We start from the raw sequence: 24,640 nt of genomic DNA, 5'->3' as shown, positions 1-24,640 counted from the left end.
AGATGACTTAAACATCTTTCATGGTAGAGATAAATAGTAAATAACCTTATTTACTACTTATCATCATCTTTAAAGATGATTTTAAAAAATGAAAACAAAAAAACCTGTCTCTGAAGTTTTCATAGTGGAGAGAGCGCTGGATCAGGAGTTTTCTGAAACCTACCAGTTGTATGGCCTTAAATATGATTATAAAAATGGGCACCATATACTTAAGACCTCCTCTATGTGCCAGGGACTGTAGTAGGTGCTTGAGTAAAAATTTCTAAAGTCCTAGGAGAAAAATCTCCCTTTCTGCCCCAAAACTCAGCTGCTGTTATGGAGCAGAAGCTCACAGGTCAGAAACTTGTTTTTCCAACCCTGGGAAAAAAAAACACATACTTTCAGATTTCTTCCATCTGAACCTCCAAAAAATTAACTGCTTCTGAAAATTCTTATCAAGATATACAGGCACTTTTACCAACTGGGCTTTCCAGCCTAAATTCTCATCAGAACTGCCCAGTGTCCTAGCCCATCCCACCGGGTCCCCCACTTCCAATAGCACAGTTTGGTGCCTCTGCACATGTTCTTTTCTGTGAGTAGTGCTCTTCCATTCCTTCCTGTCTGCAGAAATCCCATTGTCCTCCAAGGCCAATGAAAAGTGTGGTAACACTGAGTCTTCCACTGAGGCTGTGGGTAGCTCACACATCAGTACTTTACAGAATTGAACTTGGCCTCATTGTACCGTTAGGATTAATTAGTCATTCGCTTGTCAATCTCCAGCAGGGAAGTAAGGTTATTTACTATTTACCTCTACCTAATTCCTCCCCAGCACACAGATCGCTGCTTGGTACAAATTAACTGCTAGTGACATGGCTGTCAGCATTCTTCTTCTCACCCTAACGAAAATCCCACAACACTGTGAAGTTTCTACAAATATCCGCTTACAAAACGTTAACGTGAAGTTAGAAAGTATACAAAAGTAAATAAATCAAAAGATGCCCATGGACTGAGCTAATGGGTCAAGCCTGACACATTCAAAGGGTCACAAAAAGGTGAAAGGAAAACAACAACAACAAAAGAATTCTACATTCCCAAAGAAAAGAGAGTTCACAGGATGAGCAATGGAGAAGACTACTGATGTGAGAAACAAGAGTTGCTCCGGGAAAAGGAATGAGCAGGGCTGGCAATCTTCTAAGAGTGACGCTCCAGGCACCGAAGGGGCTGGCCAGCTGTACAGCCAGGACAAGAAAGGGAGACCGCTTGGTCGGACTCCAAGACGGAGGTGTGCGGTTCTGCCCCGGCGAGCGGGGCGGGGAGGAGAGGAAATGACGAGCCAAAAGGGGGTGGTAACGGCGGCGGGCCGGAGACCCAGGCCGAGCGTGCACAGAGGAGGGGCGCGTCGGGGCAGGAGGGTGGGCGCACTAACCGACCCCCTCCCCCGACCCGGGAGACGGCGGGGGCGGGCCTGCAGGGCGCCGAGGCGGGGGCGGGCCGGCTCCCTCTCCCCGCCGCTCTCCGGGCCCCGTGGCCGCGGCGCGTACCTTCCCCAGGCCTCACTCGCGACCCAGGTGGGCTGCAGACAGGCAGACCCAGCTCTCGGAAGGCTGGGGATCGCGGGCCCTAACGGGAGATTTCCTGTCCCGAGGGCCGCAGCGTGGAGGGTGCAAGGGAGGGCTTCAGTATGAAGCCCGAACGACCTGAAGGAGATCGCCAAGGCCCCGAGCGTGTGTGCACCTGCGTGTATGGGCGTTCGTGGCAGGCAGGCCCACCAACCCCGAGCCTGTGGCCTAACAAATTGGGCCTAAGGGCCGGGAGAATGCGGACGCATCCCCAACTGGCACAGCCACCCAGCAAGGGTCTGGACCCAGAGGTGCTCGCTCCCGAGAGCGCCATCCCCGCGCGGGGCGGCCCCCTGCAGGCCTCGGCCGGGAGTGGCCCGGGGCGCTCACAGGCCCTCGGCCGGGGCCGCCGGCCGCCCCGCTCGGCTAGGCTCAGCTAGACTCCCGGGGCTCGACGGGCGCCTGGGCCTCTCCTGAGTGGTCAGCGAGACCCGCCAATCGGGGCGCTGGGGCCGGCTCTGGGCCGCTGGATATTGGCTCCTCACACTCACCGTGCCTCGCTCCCCCGGTTCGCTGCCCGCGCTGATTGGCTCCAGTACCGGACCCCGAAACCCAATCAGAGGCTCCAGCCGCCGCTGCCGCCGCCACTGCCGCTGCCTCGCAAAATGGCGAACCCGAACAAAGGGGAATCGGGCCTCCCTCCAACCGCCTCCGCGCAGGCGCCCCTGAGACCACGCCCCCTAACCCCAGCATCTGGTTCGCCCCACCCCCAGTTGAGGGAGCATCGCGCAGGCGTTCCCTGGAGCCACGCCCACTTTCCTGATTCGACACCATCTCCAGCAGAAGGAATACGCAGGCGCCTTCTGGACGCGCCAGATCCTTGAACTCAAACACCGCCCTAAACATAGTACTACGCAGGCGCTAACTATCTTCTTTGCCAACTGCCCACCCCCTTCTCTGCGGTGGCTGGAGACACACCCCTGGGGCTAAGGCGCAAGCGCCGTTCTTCCCCACTCGCGGCGGGCTATCTCGTTACGCATGCCCGGGCGGCGGCGGGACTTTCCACGGATTTTACCGCCGGAAGTTCGGCGGCCATTACCAAAGAGTGCGAGTTCGGCTGGCTTGCTAGAGAGGCTTGTTTCCGCCCCGCTCCCGGGTGGTGGGCGGCCATTTTAGGTGCGTGCAATTAAGGGCTGTGGCTGGATTGGTTCTGTGTCTGGGTTCGTCCGCTGCTTCCCACCTACCAGGGCTGGATCCGGAGCCCTTCCCCGCGGGGCGGGACTTCGCAACGGCCGACTCCTTTCCAGGTGGAAGGGTAACCCCGGTATGTTGGGGCTTTGAGGGAGCCTTCTCTCTCCTTCCCACGGGACCCTAGGACAGGCCCTGTTCCTTCGCTGACCTGCCCTAGGGTGGGAGACAGAACAGGAGGCCTCTCTAGACTCCTTCCCCGTCCCCCCCCACGAGCAGATGGGGGCGAGCCTTCCTTGAGAGGCCTCCTTCCCTCTCCACGCCTGCGGTTCGGCGGTACAACTCCCCTGGTCCAGACACTCCTCGGTTGCTCAGCGGGACTGTGGCCAAGTCCCTCCTTTTGTCTCGTGTGCCAGACCCACTGGGGAAGTACTTTTGGTTTTGCAGAGAAGAGACAGTCCTGAATCCGCCTTGCCCGGGCGCGGAAAAAGGAGGAGACGAGTCGTAGGGACCGCCTTTACTTCCCCTGGCCGAGCGGGGCGCCCCCAAGGAAAGCGCGAAATGCGAGCGGGGCCCGGCCGCCTCCAGACCTAGCCATCCTTCCTCATTCTTGCCCCAGAAGAATTTTGTATTACTTTCTAGAGCCTGAACGAACTCCCATTGAGCGATAAATGGTGGGGGAAGAAGACTACCAAGTGGGTGGTCAGGGAATTTGAATATAATATGTTCAGGCTGCCTAAGCGTTTTTCCTTTTCCCTTCTCGTAGCTGAAGAAACACCTAAGTTCTGGAAATAGCGACTCAGTATCATGGCCGGCAGCCCTAATGAAGATCCAGAAGGAAGCAGAGTGCGTAACAACTATTAACTTATTGGTGAACTGAAATTCAGAATAATTAAGGTCAAAAGCATAAACACTTTAATTAAAGCCATAATTGAATTGTCTTCCTCCCTCCCCAGCTGATTTGCTTCAGAAAGGCTGATACAGTACGAGGCAGAGATCATGATCACTTTTCTCTTACACATGCTTTAATTTGTTGTAGTTAACTCCTTAAATTCTGCAGCTTTGGTTTTATTTATTTTTTAATGTTTATTTATTTGTTTTGAGAGAGAGCGCGTGCGCACGGGTGCGCATCCCAAGCAGGCTCCACGCTGTTTTTGCAGAGTGGGGCTCAGTGTCAAATCATGAGGTCATGACCTGAGCCGAAATCAGGAGTCGGTCTCTCAACTGACTGAGCCACCCAGGTGCCACAGCAGATTTGGTTTTAAATCAAGGAGGGGCAGTGGTGGGAAACACAATAAAGGAAAATGAAAGAAATATCTTAGTGTTTTTCTGTATCAAATAAAACCTTTCTTTCCCCTTCTTCACATTTTAGATCACTTATGTGAAAGGAGACCTTTTTGCATGCCCCAAAACAGACTCTTTAGCCCACTGTATCAGTGAGGATTGTCGAATGGGTGCTGGGATAGCTGTCCTCTTCAAGAAGAAATTTGGAGGGGTGCAGGAGCTGTTAAATCAACGTGAGTTTTGAAAAACAGCTTTACTCGTCCGCCTTGGCTAGATGGTCTTGATCACCTGTTACATTTTAATTATTAGACAGGATATACATGCAGTGGTTCCCAACCACTGAGAACTTGAACTCTTCAGATTAAGGTTTTTCTCTACAAAAATGGCCTACAGTTTGGGTCTTCATCACACCAAACTTGAATTCTCATAAACGTTTCTAATCTCTTCCTCTGTCATAAAACTTTGTTGATATTACTTCAGTTTTCTGAAACTTTTAATAACGGAAGTGCTTAACAAAGTCCATAGGTGTTAACTAGGCATTCAAGATTCTGTCTACCCATATTTTACTTACTCCTCAAAGAGGAGTTTAAAACCTCTTCCTTACGGATCGTTCCCATCACTTTACCAGTGATTTTAAACCAGAGACAGGAGTTAGAATCACATGCAGAACTTTGGCAATAGTTGCTCAGATCACGGTCCAGGCTTATCGGGTCAGAGACTCCACTGGTGATTCCATTAAAAGTTTATACTGCTTTTTATTGTAGTTCTTTGTAAACGGGACACCTTCCCTTCATTGAAAGCTCTTCACCAATTAGGAACTTTTACACATCTCTGTGCTCCATAATGCTTAACACAGTAACTCTTTATATGTAAAAGAAAAAGTTATTAAAAGTTTTTTAAGTGAATAAGTAAGGGTTTATTTGAAAATATGGGCAGGACGGGATAAGAGGAAAACAAGACTGAGAAAATGGATAAGAAAGCTGGAAGTTAAGGAAGGCTGATAAGAAACAAAGTGTTAACAGAGACCCTAGGTTTCTTCAGAGTTGAAATTATTGTTTAGTAAAGTCAACTCAAATCTGTAAAGATTTTATTTTAAATTGAAGAATGCAAATCGGTGTTGTTTTTTTAAATACCTTTCTACTATTAAATAACTTTTTTGTAGAAAAGAAATCTGGAGAAGTGGCTGTTCTGAAGAGAGATGGGCGATATATATATTACTTGGTAAGATGAGGGTCAGTTCTTACGGTGTTCTAAGGACTGGATGTGGGCTGCTGCATTTGTGTTGCTCGTGATGTTCCGTTCTAGACAGACAAAGATGGCCACAACTTCTGATCCATGCCAGCTCAGATCCAGTGGTGGTGGCTATTGGGAGCACTGCGTTAGAAAGGAGCACGAGGCTGCCTCCCAGCTCCACTGTGACAACTACCAAAAGCCTGTGTTCTAAGACTTGGAAAAATTAGGGATGTCCCCGTGCCTTAATTCTTTCCTAATTATGGTGAGATAGAAACATATCTCAAAAGATGGATATCCCAAAGGAGTTTTTCTTTTGTTCTTCCCTCTCAAATGCAGTGCCTAGTATTACTTAGCTCTTTTCCTGCCTTCTGCCTCAATGTGGGATTCTTCCACTGTCCATATGTCCTTTAGGCCCTGGAAGGAGTGTGGCTGCTTGGTGATGGTGCTGAGCGACTTAGAGCAGCCAACCCACTACAAGTCTGATCTGGATAGCACACTGAACAGGGACATGCCTTAAGCCCTTGGGATGCTGTCCTTAAGGTCGATGTGACTTCCAGTCTTGTTTGGAACACTACCAGTTTCTTTTTGTTCTTTATACAGAAATGAAAAGCAAACAACTGTGGTTTCTAAATAAATAGACTTAACAGGAAGTTTTTAGGTGGTATGGGTTCTTTCTTGTTACAGATACATTGCTTATCTCTTGGAAGTGGCACAGAGACTTTGACCTACCTTGTTTAAAAACAATAGACAATAGGCACGGCCTGCTAATCTCCTGGGCTTCTTGGGAAAAGGAAAAGTTATTACATGGTGCTCTCTGGGTTTCTCAGGCCCTGTTTAGTGGATTTTCCTGAGGGCCTCCCATAACTGGAAGGGACAATATGAGATTTGTCCTGCTCTAATGAATTCTGAAAGTATATAGTTTTTTAATGATCAGGATGTTGTGAGAATGTGATAGCTTTTCTTTGGCTATCATTTTGGACTAATGGAAGTTTTAAATTCATTCTTTGTACTCAGATTACAAAGAAAAGGGCTTCACATAAGCCAACTTATGAAAACTTACAGAAGAGTTTAGAGGCCATGAAGTCCCACTGTCTGAAGAATGGAGTCACCGACCTCTCTATGCCCAGGCAAGGAAATCCAGGGCCCCGAATGAATACTTGTAATCGAGTGGTGACATTTGCTGTCTTACCGGGAGACAAATGACTTGAAACCCTAACTCAAAATACAGGCTTAAAAGTGGACAAATTTAAAAGCTTTTTAACATCACCAGTGAACCAGTTGTCAGACCTCAGGCCACGTTTTACCCATTTCTTAGCCTGTGTTGAATGAATCAGAATAATTAAAACACACAGCCTGCTTAGTCGGGAGGACATGTTGTTGAGTCCTCTCTGTTGAATCTGGACATCTTCTGTCTAAGGCTGAGACTCTGTTCTTGAAGGAGTAAAAGCTTAAGAGCCAAATCTGAGCAATTGTGATTTTCTTCTGGGCCACTTCAGGTATCCCAAGCCCGTTAATCTGGTACAGAAAAAGTTGTAAATTATCACTGCCTTCTAATCTGCATGCTTGTTTTGTAGTCCATGTGGGTAGTAGCCAGAGGATACGTCACTTATGTAATGTCTTAGACCCTAGCTATTGGGAACTTAAGGGAATGACATTGGGGGTTCAACATGCTCTTTACTTTCATTTTAGGAAATAGGCTTGGGGTCATTTCTCTTCCTGTCAGTCTAGTTTTTAGTCAGTGCTGACCATGCATGCAGGTTTGTTCCAAGCTCCACGTTAACTATAAATGTGGCTACAAGGTCCCTCATCTTACCTTGGGCTTTAATGTATTCATGTCTTATGTATCAGAAATTGTTGGGTGTTTTTATCACAGTTTTTTCAGGGATTTAATTATGTGAAATTAGCAATGTTAAGTCTTCTTTTTTTTTCCTGTAGGGATATTGAGGATCAATAAGGTAACATCTTAGAAGAAAGGTGCCAGGTAGTAGTAGAGTTTTATGGGCTGATTGATGTTTCACCAGGGTGTTGCAAAGACTGAAATGCAATCAGCTCAGGACTTCCCGACATTTTGTTTTGATTTTCTTTTTGCAGAGATCCTGTCCTTTGTCCTTCTTTTTACCTTCCTTCACCTTCCATTCCTTTATCATAAGCGTATTTTAAAAATACCAGCTAGTTTTTATCAATAGATCTAGAACGATAGTGAGGTTCCCATATCACCGCAGTTATACATTTTCTAAATGTAGCCTCAAACAATTGAGAAGTGATACCTTATTAGGCAAAAGAGAAGTGACAGCTATTGGATGTTGGGGCTGTCTAGGAACAGCCTTAGGTGACTCACAACAGGAATTAACTTGCGGACTCCCGCCATAGCTGCCTAGGTGTGAGGCCAGATCATTTGTCTTTTTGCTTTCAGTGGGTACAGCCTAAGGGAAGTGGAAAGAAGTGACTTCTCAGATAGCTTCACCACAACCAGCGGAAATGTTTTGTCTTTTTCAGGATTGGATGTGGTCTTGATCGTCTGCAATGGGAAAACGTATCTGCAATGATTGAGGAGGTGTTTGAAGCAACAGACATCAGAATTACTGTGTACACACTCTGAACAGACGGGCGCTTTGGATGTGTCCACATTCTCCTGTTTTAACCCCTACTGGACCATAGCACTGGGTGAACTGGCCTATTTAAGTCCTCGGTCAGGGGAAGTTTCATGTGAAGTAGTCTGTGTCACAGGCCAGACTTGGGTTGCTGTATTCTCATGATTGGACTGGAACTGTGGAGGAGGGATTGCTTGGGAAATGTTGCTGTGATGTTTTTTGCAAGAAGGTAAGGAGTAGATGGCCTGATAGGAGGCAAGGAAACCGGATGTTGGGCCTCTGACCCGTTTTCTCCGGGATGCTTCCTGACTTGTTTGGCTTGCCACTGGGTGGCAGCATTGATTATACTTCTCTGCTGTTTAAGAGAAATTTCAGGAAGGATGAACATTTCAGTTAATTTTCCATCTTTTGTCATTTGTGAGTTTGCTTAGTGTTAATCTAATGTCATGTTCATCCTAGGAGAGAGTGATGGGTTTTGTTTTGTTTAAATTACAAAGATGAGTGTTATGTTGTTAACAAGATATTTGTGGTGACAGAAATGGAAGAATAAATATCTTTTCTTTTGGGGTCTAGTGAGGTTCTGTACACACATCTGTTGTTCTGGACCTGGTTAATGGAAGATTCGCCTGAAAATTAATTGGGAGAAATCAGACAAAGGGTCCAGGGGGAAGAGCAGCAAGGTGAGAAGAAATCAGAATGGACAAGAACTGTGGGTCAGTATTTCTGGAAAGGAGGGTTTAGAATCCCTTCCTGGTGAACTCTTTCTTCTTCCACCACAAAGCTTCTGTGACTGAACGTGTATGAATTCAGCCATGAAACAAATGAGGTAACATATAGTAAATGCCTGCTGAATTGCTCAGGGCAGAGTAATGACTCAACAAATCAGCGGCTCTCAACAAAATCCTTATGAATCTTTTTAAGAAAAAGGCCCACTTCCTTCAGAAATTCTAGTTTGGTAGTTTGGGGTGGGGTGGAGGGCTGGCTATATTTCTTTGTGCTTTTAAGCAGCAGAAGGTTATGGTGTGCAGCCAGCTGGGATGGAGAATAGTAAATATTAGTCCCCTTTTCTTTCTAAGCTAAGAGAGCACCACTTTATCCACTCCTGTGCTCATGGTGAAAGAGTATGTCCCCGGATTCAGTATCAAAGATGTTGGGAAAACTCGTGGAATTTTCTGTTTTACCGTTACTATGGTATTAAAAAAAGGGCACCTGGCTGGTTCAGTCAGTAGAGCATGCAGCTCTTAATGGCAGGGCCTTGCATTCAAGCCCCACATTGGGCGTACAGCCTACTTGAAATAAAAAAAATTAAAGTTAGGGGTCCCAGGGTGACTCAGTCAGTAGAATGTCCCGACTCTTGGTTTTGGCTCAGGTCATGATCTCATGGTTCTTGGGTCTGAGCCCCACATCACCACGGAGTCCGCTTGGGATTCTCTCGTTCCCTCTCTCTCTGCCCCTCCCCCGCTTGCATGCTGGCTCTCTCGCTCTCTCAAAATAAATCAGCTTTTTTTAAAAAGTTAAAATAGCGAGACCAACTATTGATTTTCTCCCTAGAGTGAATTCTGGGTCTGTCCTGGGACTTGCTGCTTACTCAAGATAAAAGAACTGGTTTTCAGAAGGGAGTTGCTGAAACACTATGGAAACACCAGTTAAATATAATCTTTGTACTTTAGACTCGTGTTCTTATCACACTGCAGCCTGATAGGAGGCAGCAGTTTCAAAAAGTACTTCACTTTTGTATCTCTGGAACAGACAAGTTCATGTTGTTGGGTAGGGGTAGTGCAGGGCCAAGTTCATTGTTAGGCTTTCTTGAAGCTTCACTTCTGTCCACATATGGTAAAACCGAAGGGGGAAAAAGAAATGTCTAAATACACAACACAGAGAATGAGAGTGGGATGGTAAGAGCAAACTTAGAATGAAAGTATTTTGTTTATGCAAATAAATCTTTGCTTTTGGCTCAAAACATTGATTTTGTAGGCTTCTACATTTAAAGGAATTAGGGTTAATTTTTTTCATGGAGTATGAGCCTTGATGATTCTTTGAACAAAGACTAGTCTTGTGGAGGACTGGCTGTAAGTGGAATTCTGGGACTCAGCAGGGATACGATAAAGTGCTTTGTCATTTGCATATAGTCTTGGGGTCAAATTCTGATGATTTATCACACTTGAAGCTTGGGAAGAAGAGGCATGGTCTGATAGAATGAGCACATTATTCCTGGAAACCTAGTTAGAGTTTGGCAAACACCCAGAAATTCACATGTGAAATTTTGCTTCTCCATAAGACTCAAGCCTTTTAAGAAACGAGACTTGACACCATCCTGCCATCACCATCGAGTACCACATACCAACTAGTCCTACAGTATGTGTGTCTGAACATTGAAATCCTACTTATCCTCTCCTTAAGACGCTAATTGCTTATTAGTTGGCAGTCGGAACATGGATATCTTGTAAACAGATTTCCCCTGCCTTTGTTTCACCCTCTGCCATATTCCTTGTCTTCAGAGAAGGGAAAAGGCACTCAATTACAAGTAATCACAGAAGAAAATACTGGATAAAGGTCAAGACTGGGGTGGGAAGTCCGCCTAGGAGAGTTAGTATCCTGTGTTGCCTGGACAAGCCCTGGATTAAGCCTCCCTTCCACTTTCTAATATCCTGGCTTGGCTCATAGCCTGGGAACGTCCCTATTCCTAGGACTTGTTCACTGTACATAGTAACTTCTAAATGTCCAAGTTCCCTAAAAAACCTGGTCACAGAAAAACCACACCACTTCTTTTATTAATGTTGCTATCTTTCTTTAAAAAAAAAAAAAAAAACAAATACACATCCGGACATATTTCAAAGATCTGCACAAACCTTGGGTCTGAGCCTCTTTGCCTCAAAGCAACCCATTTGGGGGAATAATTAGGCCCCTCAGCCCCACAGATGCCTGCGGCCCATATACAGTTGTCATTTTCCTTGCAACTCACTTTTCCCAAGAGCAGCCTTAGAGCAGCCTTAGAGAGAGCCATGGCTTAAATGATTTACAGCATGAGCAGTATATTTAGAGTCCTTGGAGGGCCTGTGCAGAAGGATTGGTTGGTGTCCAATGTTGTCCAGCTCAAGTGGTATTAGGAAGTCAGACATGTCCCAGATGGCCATACATGTCACTGCTGTCTCCTGGTGGCAGCAGGCAGACCTTAGAAAACAAGAAAGCATGTTACTGAGAGCTCTGCTGGCCCCAATGAAGAGTTTCTTTTGAGCTGAGGTCTCTGTGTGCCCTCCCCAGCAATCTGAATTTCTCCCCCAGTTGCCTGTGATTTCCACTGTTCCCAGTGTTAGGTTTGCTCTATTCATGTTTTGGTGTGGTTCACACAGGGAAAACCCCAGAAGATCTCTACTTTAATTCTATTCTCTTGAGTTAGATACATGGTTAAGTTCTATTCTGTCATTTTTTTTTAAAAGATGGAATAAGAAACGTAGGGCAAATTTTCTTTAACAAATGCCCATTTCTTAGTATTCTAATTAAGCGGAGTTGTTCTTTAGGGCTTTTAGATTACAACTGGATTTCATGCCTTTTTTTTTTGTTTGTTTGTTTGTTTGTTTAACTGGGTACATTTTAACCTTTCCCTTCATGAACATGAATAACTCAAATACAGTACAGAGAAGCATGTTAATGGGTCCAGATAATACGGTCATGTACACTAATGGAAAGAGGCTTATAATGTGGAACATGTCCAATAATATTTTATTTTAAAATAATTTGACTTGGAAATGGACTTTCCCCTCAAACTGATTTATCTATTTTACTTCCGTTTAGATTAGCGTAAGATACAACCCTCAATTATCCAAAATTAAAAGCTCCTTTTAATCCTCCTTGAAATGCTTACTTTTTATAGCAGATTTAGCTATCTAATTATTTAACTTAATGGAAAAAACAACGTGCGCGCACAGGTGCGCGCGCGTGCACGCACACACACACGCATCTCTGAAGACTTGCTGGTTAGGCAGCTGGAAGAAGTGGCCTGTGACTCAGAAAGGCATTTAAGAAGAAAGTATACTATAGTTAAAATTAAGCTACCACTCATCATTCTGGAGTCTGAGTAGGGTTTATAATTACAGTGATAGCACCTACACTAATATAATCCTCAAGGTATTTAAAAGTTTGGTATTTTCAGAAGTCACCCTTAGAAATCTATTTTTATCACTCGCCACCACTAGAGCGGTGTCATATTTTATGTGAACAGAATACCATGTGGCATTATGTGACCATATTCTCACTGAATTCAATGGGCCCTGCTTTTTGTAAAAAATGGCCAAAAATCATGTCCTCTCGGATTGGCAAATGCTCAGCTGGAGAATTATCAGGCACCCTGTGTGTATGTCTAGTAGCAGACGTCTGGCAACATCGAGCTCCAGTACATTGATATTTCCAAAAACGTGTCTGTGAAGCCACATGTTCTCTTAAGAATATTAAGGGTGAGAGACACCAAGAGTGAATTAAATAGCTTCATAGAAGCTTCATAGCTTCATAGAAGCATGCTGCATTCACATTTTGTTAATATGTGAATTGTTCCAGAATTTAAGTTGGAGAAGAGGGTGGTAAAGACCCTTTCTTCGTTTCTGGAGGATCTTGATTAGTAACTCAGGCCTTGCGAAGGGACTTGGTTATAGCATTTCTGCGGGAGCAAACTAGATCAGACCGAACTCAAAAAAAGTTAGCAAAGGATCTTTTACCCTCTTTCCTGAGGGTAATCGGCCTGTTTCTGTGAGAGTCTAATTTACCCTCAGCAAGAGGCCAAGTTGGCCTTAATTGTGTCCTAATTATTTGCCTAAATAGCTAATCTTTACTTCCAGTTCTATCACATCTTGATGTCTGTAGGAGGCTACTTCTGAGCTGCTGTCTCATTTACAAACATCTTTTTAACCCTTTCTATATTCCTGCATAGAGGAACTTGTTGCTGTGGTATCCCCATTCCTGAATACAGCATTTTTCTATGAGTTCCGCTGAGGTCTTCTCAAAGTAAGAAAAATGTTCTTGTGTTGTATATTCACACCGAAATTATTGGTCTCCTTCAAGGCCAAACCATTTATTTGAAAACATGAAAGCCTCTCTGGCAAAATTAATAATAAGTTGAATACAAATCCGTTTGGGGACTTTCAAAAGTACCCCAAATGAAAAAATTACATTTGAAGGAATGAAAAGCCTACATTACAGGACAATGGAATGGTAAGGTTGCAATTGGGGGTGGGAACAGGGCCTCCAGAAGATGTCCAGAGTCAGTAAGTCTGGACTCAACGCCAGTGGGGGCATGCTTCTTGAGGGACAGTCTGACCATGGCAGGTCATTCGGTCTCACCAAAGCTTGAAGATTCCTGTCAACCTTTGAGTATTACAAAGTTCTGGGGAAAGTTTGTTTGATACAACAGGGTAGGAACGAAAAGGGTTTAGGGAGACGAATTTGCAGTTAAGAGAAAAGGAAAACTTGGGATCTTCTAAAATGTGTTTACGGGGCGCCTGGGTGGCTCGGTCGGTTGAGTGTCCGACTTCAGCTCAGGCCATGATCTCACGATTTGTGGGTTCGAGCCCCGCATCGGGCTCTGTGCTGACAGCTCAGAGCCTGGAGCCTGCTTCGGATTCTGGGTCTCCTCCTCTCTCTGCCACTCCACCACTCGGGCACTAACTCTGTCTCTCAAAAATCAATAGATGTAAAATGTGTTTACAACCACCCCAGAGCAGAGAAGGGAAATTCGTTCCTGGCCAGGCCAAACCTCCCGCACTCTGCCACCTGCCCGCCAGCCTTCGACCCAAGTTCAAGGCTAACAAGACCACAGGGGCGCCGTGACTCACGCAAGGCTGGGCCCGGTGGGCCTACTTCAGGATGTCCGCCAGCTTCTCTTCGTAGTACAGGAAGTTTTCCTGAATGTCCTCCCAGGGCTCAAAGGCCTTGGACTCGCCCTCTTCCTGCTCCACAAAATTCTGCCAGACGTACTCGAAGTCCTGGGGCTTCATGATGCGCAGCCGGCAGCCGGCCTCCTTCAGCCTCCGCAGCGCGGCCTGGACGTCGGGCTCCTCCCACATGAAGAGGCGCCCAACCAGGATGAGCAGGCGCAGGTTCTTGGTCTTGCCGAGGGTCCGCACGATGCGGTCGGCGCAGGCGGCGCAGGGGCTGGACGACACGTACCAGGTGACGTTGTAGCGCACGGCCGGGTCGCAGGCCGGCAGGATGGTGTTGAAGAACGCCTCCTCGGCGTGGGCGGCGGCGTGCTCGTCCTCCAGGTACCCGCGGGAGGCCTGCACCTGACCCCCCTTGCCCTGCGCTTCCACCACGTAGCAGAGGAAGGTCTTGTTCCGCCCGGAGCTGTACTCCACGTTCCGGAACTGAAACTTAAAGAAGTTGACGGGCAGCCGCTCCCTGTGGGGCGAGAGGGCAGAGGGGACAGGGGAGAAGAAAGAAGGATGAGCGCTTATGTCTAAGAGCAGGTGGCTCTCCAGCCTCCGTGCCTCAGAGACACGTCGGCTCTCCCGGGCAAAGCCGGCCTTGCCCTGGCTAGCATCAGCGACCACACGGCGTGAAAGAATTCAGAAAGGTGTTATCTGGAGCAGGGGAGAGAATTTGGAGGTGTGCATTCAGGTCACCCCAATAGTGAGGGTCTCCAAACGCCCCACCATCCCTCCAACACACAGCACGCGCCTGCATTTCTAAAGCAGTCACTCTCTCGCGGGGGGCTACATAGCCGAATCACCCAGAGGACTCTACAAATGTCAGTGCCTGGGCCCCATGCCAAGGCAATGAAATCAGAAGGTCTGGAGGGAACCCAGGCACCAGCATTAAAAAAACAAACAAACACACCCTCCAGATGATTCTAATAGGTGGCAACGTTGGAAAAGCAGTGTTCAAATAGCAATCTTACAAAGTAGCAAGCATGTAAAATTTCTCATGATAGAGCAAGAGGAAGATTTTGCGGAACATTTCCTGCTTCCATTTCTGGAAGATTTTGCGGAACATTTCCTGCTTCCATTTCTCCTCCTTGTCGCTCATGGCTGTTTCATCTCGGGCCTGGGCTGGCCCACAATGCACAGTGCCCGCCTCTCCAGGTGACTTTCTCAAGTCTGTTTTTTCCCTCAGGTGAAGGAGGGTTGTCACACAATAAGTGTCCAAGAAGCTTTTATCTTTGAGGTCAAGCTATCCAAGAGTACGTTGATAGAGTTTAGGTTACATGTAGTATTGAGTCGTGTCAAAGTCAAAAAAGACTTGGGGGGTGCCTGGGTGGCTCAGTCGGTGAGGCGTCCGACTTCAGCTCAGGTCATGATACCATGGTTGGTGAGTTCAAGCCCTGTGTCAGGCTCTGTGCTGACAGCTCAGAGCCTGGAGCCTGCTTCGGATTCTGTGTCTCCCTCTCTCTCTGTCCTTCCCCCACTCACACTGTTTCTCAAAAAAGGAATAAATGTCAAAATAAATAAATAAATAAATAAATAAATAAATAAATAAAGACTTGGCCTCTACCCTCCAGATGCTTATAAGCTAGCAGCTCCACTCTGGCTAAGACAGCTGAGAGCATTTTAATTTTAAATGCACAGGGAGCCATGGAGGACAAGGCACCAAGGTTCTTGAATGTTTAGCCCTGATTTAGGCGGCAGCAGAAAATTGTTACAGCCTCTTGAGTAAAGAAGGACGTAATAAAAGTGACGAGAGGAGGGGATTGAGTACTGGCTTGGAGAGGCTGAATGTTTTCTTTTTTTTTTTCTTAAGTAATCTCTGCAGTTGCCCCAAAAGATACCCTGTGGCAACCATGAACTCTGCTGTTACTGCCCTACATGTCTTCCGTTTCTAACTCCCAGGGCTACAGGGAAATCCCGGATGTCCCAGGGCCTTGTCTTCTTAGGGCTAAGCAGCCAGGTGCCAAAGAGCTGAAAAAACATGAGCTGTTTCCCTGCTGTATTCCCCACCCCCATCGCAAAATTTGCTCCACCCAAGTTCCCATATCTCTTACTGTCAAGTTCAGTTTCCACTGTGGAGATGGATGTGTTTGAGGACCTGGCCCCAGGATTCTTTTGGGTACTATACTTAGCTCTCTAAACCCCTCTGTCCCCAGTCAAATGTGTTTATTATTTACTTAACATTTGGGGAGAATGGATGGCCTAATGGTTCTCCTCTCCTATTTCAATCCCTGTTGGGAATTCATTTATAATGAGCTCTCCCCAATGAAAGTCACCCTTCAAGACCACGCCTAGATTTTACTGGCTGCTAAATGGTACCTTCACTTTCCAGAGTGGATTTTTTTTTTTTTTCTCCTGAGAAACACAGAGCCTACCTTCCTTGTCCAAACACTTGATGCTCTTCAAGGCCATTTGCCAGACACTCTCCTGCCCCCAAATCTATCCAGAGCCAACCGTATGGTGGATTCTCAAAACCCTTGGAAGTATTCACAACTGTGTGGCTGGTTGGGGGCTTCACCAATAGCTGCCTGTGTGGCCCCTTGGGTTTCCTTCTGGAGCCCCCAAAAGTGTTGCTCCAACTTGGCCAAATGCAGCGCAGTGAGAGTATGAACTTGGCCCAGCATATAGTTACGAGTTGGCTGGCTAGTGTGAGGCTGCTATTTCTCCCAGCCTCTCTTAAGCTCTGATGCTTTCCCCTCCTCCTCTTCCCTTCACAGGAGGAGAAGACCCAGAGAAACCTGAAACCCAAGGGAGAGGAAGAAAGTTCACCTCTCTATAAATATCAGTTTCCCACCCCTCTGGCCAGCAGCCCAATAGCCTACTCTGTGCTTCAGCAGGGCCTTCTGGACTAGGTGCCTAAGGAAGGGAAATGCTTTCAAGGGGCAAAGGAAAGTCAATATTGAAATAAAAGTGGGAGTGTGCGGGGGGAGCTCCTGGGTGGCTCATAGGTTAAGCGTCCAGCTTCAGCTCGGGTCATGATCTCACAGTTCATGGGTTGAAGCCTTGTGTTGGGCTCTGTGCTGACAGCTCAGAGCCTGGTACCTGCTTTGGATTCTGTGTCTCCCTCTCTCTCTCTCTGCTCCTCCCCTGCTTGCACTCTCTCTCTCTCAAAAATAAATAAACATTAAAAAAAAAAAAAAAAAAAAAGGAAAGTCAGGGAAGGTCTTGGTTCCCAGTCTTTCCTTTCAGCTTGTTCAAAAACTGGGCTTGCTTGGCTTCTCAATGGGCTTCTTGGTTTTCCAGAAGGAGCATAAGGGGCAAATGAGGTCCTTTGGGCCTCCCACAGGCTGAAACAGCAGGCCCTGAAGGGGAACAGAGGTGGGAGAGGGCTGAAATCTCTCCAGGGAGCTAGACAATATGGTCATCTTGGGTGATTTTATAGAATCACAAAATAAGTCAACACTGTTATGCCTGCTAGTGGAAGGAAGGAAATAGTGACACTAATTTCTTAGATAATCATAAACATCTTTTTTTTCCTAGTAGCATGATGCCTGAGTACCATATTTACTTATAGCCCTTGCTGTCGCCCCCCAGCGGGTGTTTAACTGCTGAAGTGGTGTGTGTGTGTGTGTGTGTGTGTGTGTGTGTGTGTGCGTGCACACGCACGGGTTTATTGGCATGGTGGTCAGGAGAAACATGTGGGTAGCAGATTTCTTCACCTGGGCTCAGTCACTGCTTCAGGTACAGAAACCAACAGTGTTATTCCTTCCCTCCCATTCCCCCTTCTTTAAGCACCACGTCCTCATACTTCCTGCACACAAGTCAATCACACTTCATTTGCAGAGACCCAGGCTACTGGGCATTGCAGTTCTCTAGGCAGGAAACCAAGAATCCTAATATCTGGGAGAGAACATTTGGAGCATGGTCGACTTGATGGAGGGAGCAAGGATGTGAACACATGCAATATATTTATACCGTATTTTTCTCACGTTCACGTTTAAAAATATTTGCGTTCCCTAAGCAGAAATCTATACGGTGAAAGAAAGCAACCCGGAAGGCAGCAGAGACTGGTCTGAGATTAAACATTTGCTCCAAAATAATCCATGGAGTGGAAAATCTACTCACAGGTCATTGAGTGTTGACTTGTCTCAGCTTTCCTCGCCAGACCTTTTGTGCCCTGCTCAAAAGAGGCAAGAGTTGCTGGTTTCAGTTTCCTTCTCCCTTTTCCAGACCACTTTCAAAGTGGATGCTGAGGAGTGGGCACGGTCAGAAGGAGACTAGAAGCAGAGAGTTCTAACAGCCTGACTTCCTAGAGCCCAGATGGGGTTTGCTGGGCTGCTGGCTCCTGATTTGCAATTCTGGATGGGATTCTGCCCTTGGTGAGCCCTGAGCAGCTCACTGCCTTTTTCCTGGGAGGCACTGTCTTCATGCTGGAGCTTTGACCTTCCCCCAGCCTCGGTGGAAGCCAGGGAGGCCAGAATCAGTGGCTGTCTTCTATTCTTTCTGGGACAAGCCTTCCCAACATGCTCTGGAAACCAGGGCGAGGCGTGAGAGGCTTGTGGCATTCACAGCGGAGTCGAAGGCCCTCACTCCTTACCCTCCCTTCTCCTCTGAACCCTGCATGTCCTCTCTGTGTTCCCCATGTGGCCAGAGCCAACCTCTGGTAGCTAAAGAAGTGGTTGAAAGGAGTCACTGTCTGTGCCATTTATGTCTGTTCCATGCAAATCCCTTTGATAGCAGGTTCAGCTTTATGCAAAATCATATACAACACAACTAGAGACCAACAAAGACAAACACACAGCCAGGGGGCCTGCTAGGTAGAGCCACAGTTGCTCATCACGGGGATGGAGAGATGAGGGGACAACTAGCTCTGATGCCCCAGAGCTTCCCTCAAGCATGCCGAGTTCAGAGAGAGGCACGAACCCGTGGAATTCTCCTCTACACCGAGCGCTGCTGGGTCTTCATGTATCCTGAACTTCTCTCCTCTCAGAAGCCCTCCCTACAATTAGTGCCTTATCCCGATGCCTCGCAGGGAGCCGAACATACAATAGGTGCTTGTTCATCAGTTCAGTTATTTACTTACTCAACAAATACCTATTGAGTGTCTATGAGGAGGTAGGCACTGTTTTTTGTGCTGGGGATAAAGCAGTTAAAAGGCAAAGTCCCTGGCCTCATGGAAGTTAAATACTAGTGGGGGAAATGGGCAGTAAATAAATGATTCCTATTCAGTAAATATTTGTTGAATATAAAAAGCCTCCCATTTATGGCTTTTTAAGATGCAGTGTGGTGATTTGGAGTCAGACACCCCTGGGGTTACACCCTACTCCATCCATTAACTTTGGGCAAATTACTCATCCCTTTGAGGCTTGGTTTTCCCATCTGAAAGATAGGTCGAGTGATCCACCCTCTTAGGGTTTGGACAATGGTCAACACGCAAGAAATTAAACCTGGTACTGATGGATGGTGACTTCCCTGGGCCTCAAATCTTACCCCTCAGAGCTCAATCTTAAGCATAACCAAATCTGAGCCCTTTCTACTCTTCCTTTTGTGTTTAGAGGGTTCTTTCTTTCCTTGGTGTGCTGGTTCAACACCCAGTTCTATGAGAGAAAGAAAGAGAGAAAGGGGGGAAGAGGGAAAGGAAAAGAAAAGGAAAGGAAAGGAAAGACAAAGAAAGAAAGAAAGAAAGAGAAAGAAGAAGAAAAGGAAGAGAGAAAAAAAGAAAGGAAGGAAGAGAGAAAGAAAGGAAGGAAGTCAGTCGTGATTTCTAACATTTGTTGATTTCTGCAAATACTCCCACTATAGAGATTTCAAGAAACCAACATGAAGTCACTGAATGCAAAATTGGAAAGAGATGCATACAGGCCGTTCTCATCGTGAGTTGGCTTTGGCACACCACGACAGTTTTTGACCTTTTTCTAGCACTTCCTACCATGTTATTTTGTTAATGTTCTTAGGTCTGCTTTCTATCTTGAGTGCCGTATTCAAGCCAGAATCGTGACAAATGGGGCATATCTCCTTATTCCTACCTGGTACGCCTTCCTCACCTCACCTCACCTCTGTCTGCTCCCTCTTCTGCTAGTTTGTGGCCCAAATCTAAGGAGCCGTGTAGACAGACCCATCCCCTCTGGGAGTCTAGGCTAGGAGAGGAGCTGCTTTGCTGACCTCCTTGATGCCAGGGTATCTGGAGAGGAAAAGAGGGGAAAGTTGTTCCCTCATCCTGTCCTTGCACAGACACACCCGCACCTCTGGGCTATTTTAAGCCATCTGTTTACCCAGAGGGGCCCAGGAGACAGATCTCCACAGCTGTTACTTATGGCCAGGAAACTCTCAGGGCTCCACCTCCGTCCTGAACTGCTTTCAGAGCACCCAGAAGACTACCTTGCTGCACCTCTTTTTCTGCGCCTTGGGTCAGAGAAGGCTCTGCGTAGACCTCACAGATGGAGGCAGGTGGAGCCCTGTTTGGGAAATCTGGGACTCAGAATGAATAAGAGGCCTTGGAAAGAACACTTGGCTGGGGTCAGAAGAAGACTGCTACGTACTGGTTCTGTGGTCTTGAACAAATTACTGAGGCTCCCTGACTCAGTTTCCCTATCTGTAGAGTGGCAATAATATAACCCCCTCTCCCAGCCCTGTGCTGAGGGTTGAATGGGCTCATGCCAGTGCGAGTATATGTAAACTGGATGAATGTAAACTGGATGAACGTAAACTGCACCAGAGGATTTAACCCTTAGGACCAACCACCCTGGGGCCGCAAAGCATGTTCAACTGAACACACATGGTCTAATTCTGTTCTGGACCTATCCAGCCCCTGCGCTGGGGAGATCATAACACTGCATAGAGTGGGTGTGCACGTGCTGGTGTGTGACCAAGGGCAGCACAGACCAGCAGCCTTAGAGGTTAGAAAATGGATCTCTTCCATAGGGAGCCACTGGATTGCGGCCTCCTGGCCTGGTAGCCCTAGGCCCTCCCTAGGTCTATATTAGTCTGTGCTCCTCTGTTCCTTTAATCCTAGGGGGAGGGTGACATTGGTCGGTTGGGCACGGGTGAATGCAAGTTCCAGGCTCTCACCTGAATTCTTCCTTTAGGAACTAGGATGCATTTTCCCCTCAGGTTCTCGTAGAGATCAGAAAATATCTGAGCTGGAAGGGACCTTAGGGATCAACTTAGTGTAACTTTCTCATGTCACAAATGAAAAAACTAAGGCCAGGACTGGAAAATCACTTGCCAAGCTTCAAACAGCAAGTCCAAATGGCCACCCAGGCTCCTCTGCCCCCTGAGGACATCATGCCTCCATTTTTCCTGAAATTTCTCCTAGTGTGGACCCTCCTCTGTTTGTGGTCATTGTTGGGACTCCCATGAAGGAAGCCCGGGAGCTGAGGGAGGGAATATGGCTCTATGTATCCCCTTTTTCTTTGCCTATGATCTTTGCAGGGTCTTCTGCAAAAGGAACAGAGAGGAAAGAGGAGGAAGGACCACTTGGTGCTATTCCTGGAGATGTCATAATCTGGACAAAACAGAGGGACCCTGTATGTAGGCCTCTCTTTGGGGCCTGGAGACCGTTTGCTCAGGGTCCTTGTTCCTCTGGGCTGTGGCTGAGGGTGGAATGCCTCTTCTGCCCAGAAGCTTCTGGCCCTGGACTGTTACCTGTGCTGTAACTATTGTTTCCCTGGGGGTGGATGTGAAGAACCCGTGGGCAGATTCAATTCTATAAGGGGGAAAGAAAAATGCTTCTCACTCAGGCTTGGGAAAGGGTGGGTCTGTTTTCCCTGTCTCAGGATCTTTCACTCCAGAGAGAAGCTCTAAAGAAAGAGTGAGAGCTATACAGATAGAGGAGAGGCCCTCTCAGCAACAGAGAGAAGTCGAGGGAGGAGGTACTTTGGGGCCATCTTTAAATATGCCTGTGTCATCCCCTGTCCTTACCACACTCCCTAGGACTCGACAGCCTGTATCTGGAGAGGCAGGAGGCATCCTGGTACCAGGAGGCCCAAGCGGTGGTTTCATTCTCTGGGCCCTTGCCTCTAAGGAGCTGCCCTCCCTCCCCCTGGTTAGAGGGTCCAAAGTGTCACCCCGGGAGGCCAAGCGAAATTTGCAGCTGTGTCCCCCGCAGCCCCTACCATGCATGGTAGGCTCGTGGCTGCAGGTCTGTGACCCTGACCCCTACTATTCCCATCCTAAATTCCCCCAGCCTGCCCCAGCCCACACTCTTCTAGGGAGAGGGACCCGGCCCACACCCAGGTCTCACCCTGTGACGATCTCAAAGGGAGGCAGTTCAATCAGCTCCTTCAGCTTCTCAGGGTCGTCCAGATCTTCCAGATCCTCACCGTTCTGGGAGGCGGGTGCAGCGGGTGCGGCGGGCGCAGCAGCCGCAGCGGCCGCAGCAGCCGCAGCGGCCTCTTCTTTCTGGGCCATGGAGGGGCTGTGGCTCCGCAGTCACTGAGAAAGGGGAGAGGTGGTGAGTTTCCCGGGCCAGGGCCTGGCGGCAGAGGCCCAAGCAGCTGTCAGCAGCTAAATCTGCCTGGGGACGACGGGAAGAGCACTGGGCAGACCAGGCTTAGTGTTCTCACCTCCTGGCCACAGGCTTTATAACCAGAGCCCTCTGCCCCTCCCCCAGGCCCTCGCCCTCTATCTTTTTTTAATTGAGTGACAGCGGGTGCCGGGATGGGGGGAATGGAAACTCTGGCCATTAGTATCCCCTATTTATCAGGAGGCAAAGACAGGAAGCTGGCAGGTGGGGATGGCGAGGCCTGCTCTCCCTTCCCCCACTAGCTCACACATGTATTCATCCTCTTCCCCTCCACCTTACATCCTTCCCTCTGTTTCCCATGCAACCTTTCCAGCTTCACTGGCGGGGGTGGGTGGCGTGGAAAAAGGGGCCTACAGGTGAGCATCCTGAGATTTGGGGAGATGCTCTCAGAAGTGTAAGCAGGATGAGGCTTGTGTTGAACGGGGTGCTTGTAGAGACCCACCCCCTCCCCCACTGGCGGGTTCAGGAAAGGAGCATCCTGAGACGGGGTGGGATAAGAGCTGCCAATTTGGAAAGAAACTGTGAGCTGTTACTTAAAGGGAACAGACGCCGATTTGCCTGTTATGAACCCATAATGCAGTGTCGGTTTGGGAGCCTCCAGTAGTTAGCGATATTGCTGTTTACGAGCTCCAAGGGTTTTGAAAGAAGACAGGCAGTGAGTTTCGTGGTTTATGTGTGAAATCAGACTGTCAACAGCCGTGGGAGGCAATCTGTATCATCCTGTGTTTCACATAGGGAAACTTGGACTCCCAGAAGGGCTGGTTAAGGGCCTTGCCTAAGGCCATGCAGCCCCGAAAGTGGCAAGTCAGAATTCCAACCCAGGCCTTTGTATCCCAGAGGCCAAACATTTGACCTCCATGGTATGTTCCCTCTCGGTCAGTCCTTTATTCCTTTAACAAATATTTGTTGAGTACCTACTATATGCCAGGTGCCAGTTCTGGTATTGGGACTATGGCACAGAACAAAACAGATGAAAACCCTTGCCCCCACAGAGCTTGAGGGGGCTGGACAATCAGTAAGATAAGTGATATACATATAGGCTATTTGCAGGTGCGAAGTGCCAGGGAGAAAAGGCAGGTAAGGTGAGGGGGACGGAAGTGACAAGAGGTGATGTTATATTTTTATAGAGTGGCCAGGCAAGCACTTTGAAAAGGAAACAACTAAGAGCTGAAGGTTGTGAGGGGAATAATCTTATGGATATCTAAGGGGAAAGTGTTCCAAGGGGAGGAAGAGCCGGTGTAAAGGCCTTGGGGAGGCAGCGTTCCTTGTGTGTTTGCGGAACAAGCAAGGACACCTGGGCGACTGGAGAGTCCTGGGAGATGAGGCCAGAGACATAAGTGTGGGCGAGATAGGTGCGACCTTATGGGCTACTCTAAGGGCCTTGACTTTTTCTCTGAGTGATATGGGAAGCCCCTGTCTTTGAACACATGAGAACATGCTCTGACTTATATTTTTACAGGATCAGCCAGGCTGCTTGGTTGAAGATAGACCAAAGAGCAGAAGCAGAGGGACCAGTTCTAAGCCTATTGAAAGTAATGAGAGACCTGGGGCCCCTAGAAAAATCCCTGAGCTGAAATAGCATTGGAAGATGGACAGATACCTTTTTGCAGATTCATATCATGGATGCTTAGCAGGGGCCACAGGCATTCATGTTTGGGGTACTGCAAATACTCTAGGACATTCTCAGGGCAGTGGAAGGGTGGGGTCACGGTCACTAGAGGTTGAAAGTGAGGAAACTGAGAACACTGGGCACTGGTCAGAACCATGCTCCAAGTGGGACTGGGTGGTGGTGGTGGAAAGGGAGCATACCTTTCCACAGTCTGACCAGACAATAGGAGTCAGGTCAGTTTGGAGTATTGGGGGTTCTCTTCCCAGAGAATCCTGAGCAGCACAGTGCCCTGTATGATGCCCAAGCATTGTGGTTTGCTTGGATGGTCATAATTTCTACCTGCTGTCCAGGTATAGTTACTACTCATGCCCCATCCACTCCCCATAGCGCTCTGGTATCGACAATCAACCCTATGGTCACCCGACCTGATTGGCTGATTACTGAAGGCACTTGTGCAGAGATTATTTTTCTCAGGCGTTTTTCCGGGGGTGTAAAACAGGGTGGTAGTGGTAGTGCCTGAGTCCACAAAGAAAAGGCAGTGATCGCAGGTACAAGGCAAACACACGTTATTACGATTCTGGTCATCACACACACACACACACATACCATTTAAATGCGAAGGGTTCACTTCCTTCGCTTATTTGACCAATACTTATCAAGGGCTCCTGCGTGCCACGCACTGTAGGAAATACCAAGAACACAGAGACGCAGGAGGTACAGCCTCACCGGGAGCTCACAGGACTTGTTGCAAGGGGGGCACTCAAGCATGCATCATTTCATTCCGTTCTCACGCCAGTCTCACACAGGCGGGTAATACTGGC

General features: G+C 47.7%; 3 protein-coding genes across 14 annotated transcripts in view; 1 reads left to right on the top strand and 2 right to left on the bottom strand.

Moving 5' to 3' along the window:
* NFYA (nuclear transcription factor Y subunit alpha) overlaps window positions 1–2,242 on the bottom strand; it is a 33,736-nt gene extending 31,494 nt beyond the window's left edge. For 4 of the 9 annotated variants that reach the window (XM_060615443.2, XM_060615442.2, XM_060615445.2 and 1 more), the window contains exon 1: window positions 2,090–2,239. The gene's annotated coding sequence lies outside the window, so the exon portion shown is untranslated. Of the gene's footprint in view, window positions 1–1,713; window positions 2,008–2,089 lie in introns of those variants that run through there. The other 5 variants (XM_060615446.2, XM_060615447.2, XM_060615448.2 and 2 more) reach the window with 4 other exon arrangements.
* A 181-nt stretch (window positions 2,243–2,423) lies between these two features.
* Window positions 2,424–8,401, top strand: OARD1 (O-acyl-ADP-ribose deacylase 1). Of its 4 annotated transcripts, none has more exons than XM_060615457.3 (6): window positions 2,424–2,714; window positions 3,493–3,572; window positions 4,099–4,243; window positions 5,173–5,231; window positions 6,258–6,370; window positions 7,740–8,401. In XM_060615457.3, exons 2-6 carry the CDS (start codon window positions 3,534–3,536, stop codon window positions 7,840–7,842), a joined length of 459 nt encoding a protein of 152 aa, XP_060471440.1. In that variant the 5' UTR covers window positions 2,424–2,714; window positions 3,493–3,533; the 3' UTR covers window positions 7,843–8,401. The 4 variants fall into 4 exon arrangements, with proteins under 4 accessions (XP_060471440.1, XP_060471439.1, XP_060471443.1 ...); XM_060615456.2 differs by lacking the exon at window positions 2,424–2,714 and adding an exon at window positions 2,721–2,862; XM_060615458.2 differs by lacking the exon at window positions 2,424–2,714 and adding an exon at window positions 2,965–3,400.
* Window positions 8,402–10,751: 2,350 nt separating this feature from the next.
* On the bottom strand, window positions 10,752–22,254 carry APOBEC2 (apolipoprotein B mRNA editing enzyme catalytic subunit 2). The gene is made up of 3 exons (XM_060615453.3): window positions 21,929–22,254; window positions 13,657–14,221; window positions 10,752–11,005 (listed from the first exon to the last, which is right to left on the bottom strand). Exons 1-2 carry the CDS (start codon window positions 22,093–22,095, stop codon window positions 13,678–13,680), a joined length of 711 nt encoding a protein of 236 aa, XP_060471436.1. The 5' UTR covers window positions 22,096–22,254; the 3' UTR covers window positions 10,752–11,005; window positions 13,657–13,677.
* Between the last annotated feature and the right edge of the window lie 2,386 nt (window positions 22,255–24,640).

This window comes from Panthera onca, chromosome B2 (genome assembly GCF_046562875.1).
Source record: "Panthera onca isolate mPanOnc1 chromosome B2, mPanOnc1 haplotype 2, whole genome shotgun sequence".
In the NCBI taxonomy this organism is placed as follows: domain Eukaryota; kingdom Metazoa; phylum Chordata; class Mammalia; order Carnivora; family Felidae; genus Panthera; species Panthera onca.
Note: the sequence above shows the minus strand (reverse complement) of the source record. Positions and strands in the feature narration are given on the sequence as shown.

Coding starts and splice junctions, on each gene's coding strand:
- OARD1 (XM_060615457.3), top strand. CDS start 3,534: ATGGCCGGCAGCCCTAATGAAGATCCAGAAGGAAGCAGA. Junction 4,244..5,172: donor GCAGGAGCTGTTAAATCAAC/GTGAGTTTTGAA, acceptor ACTTTTTTGTAG/AAAAGAAATCTGGAGAAGTG. Junction 5,232..6,257: donor GGCGATATATATATTACTTG/GTAAGATGAGGG, acceptor CTTTGTACTCAG/ATTACAAAGAAAAGGGCTTC.
- APOBEC2 (XM_060615453.3), bottom strand. CDS start 22,095: ATGGCCCAGAAAGAAGAGGCCGCTGCGGCTGCTGCGGCCGCTGCGGCT. Junction 14,222..21,928: donor CCCTTTGAGATCGTCACAGG/GTGAGACCTGGG, acceptor CTCGCCCCACAG/GGAGCGGCTGCCCGTCAACT.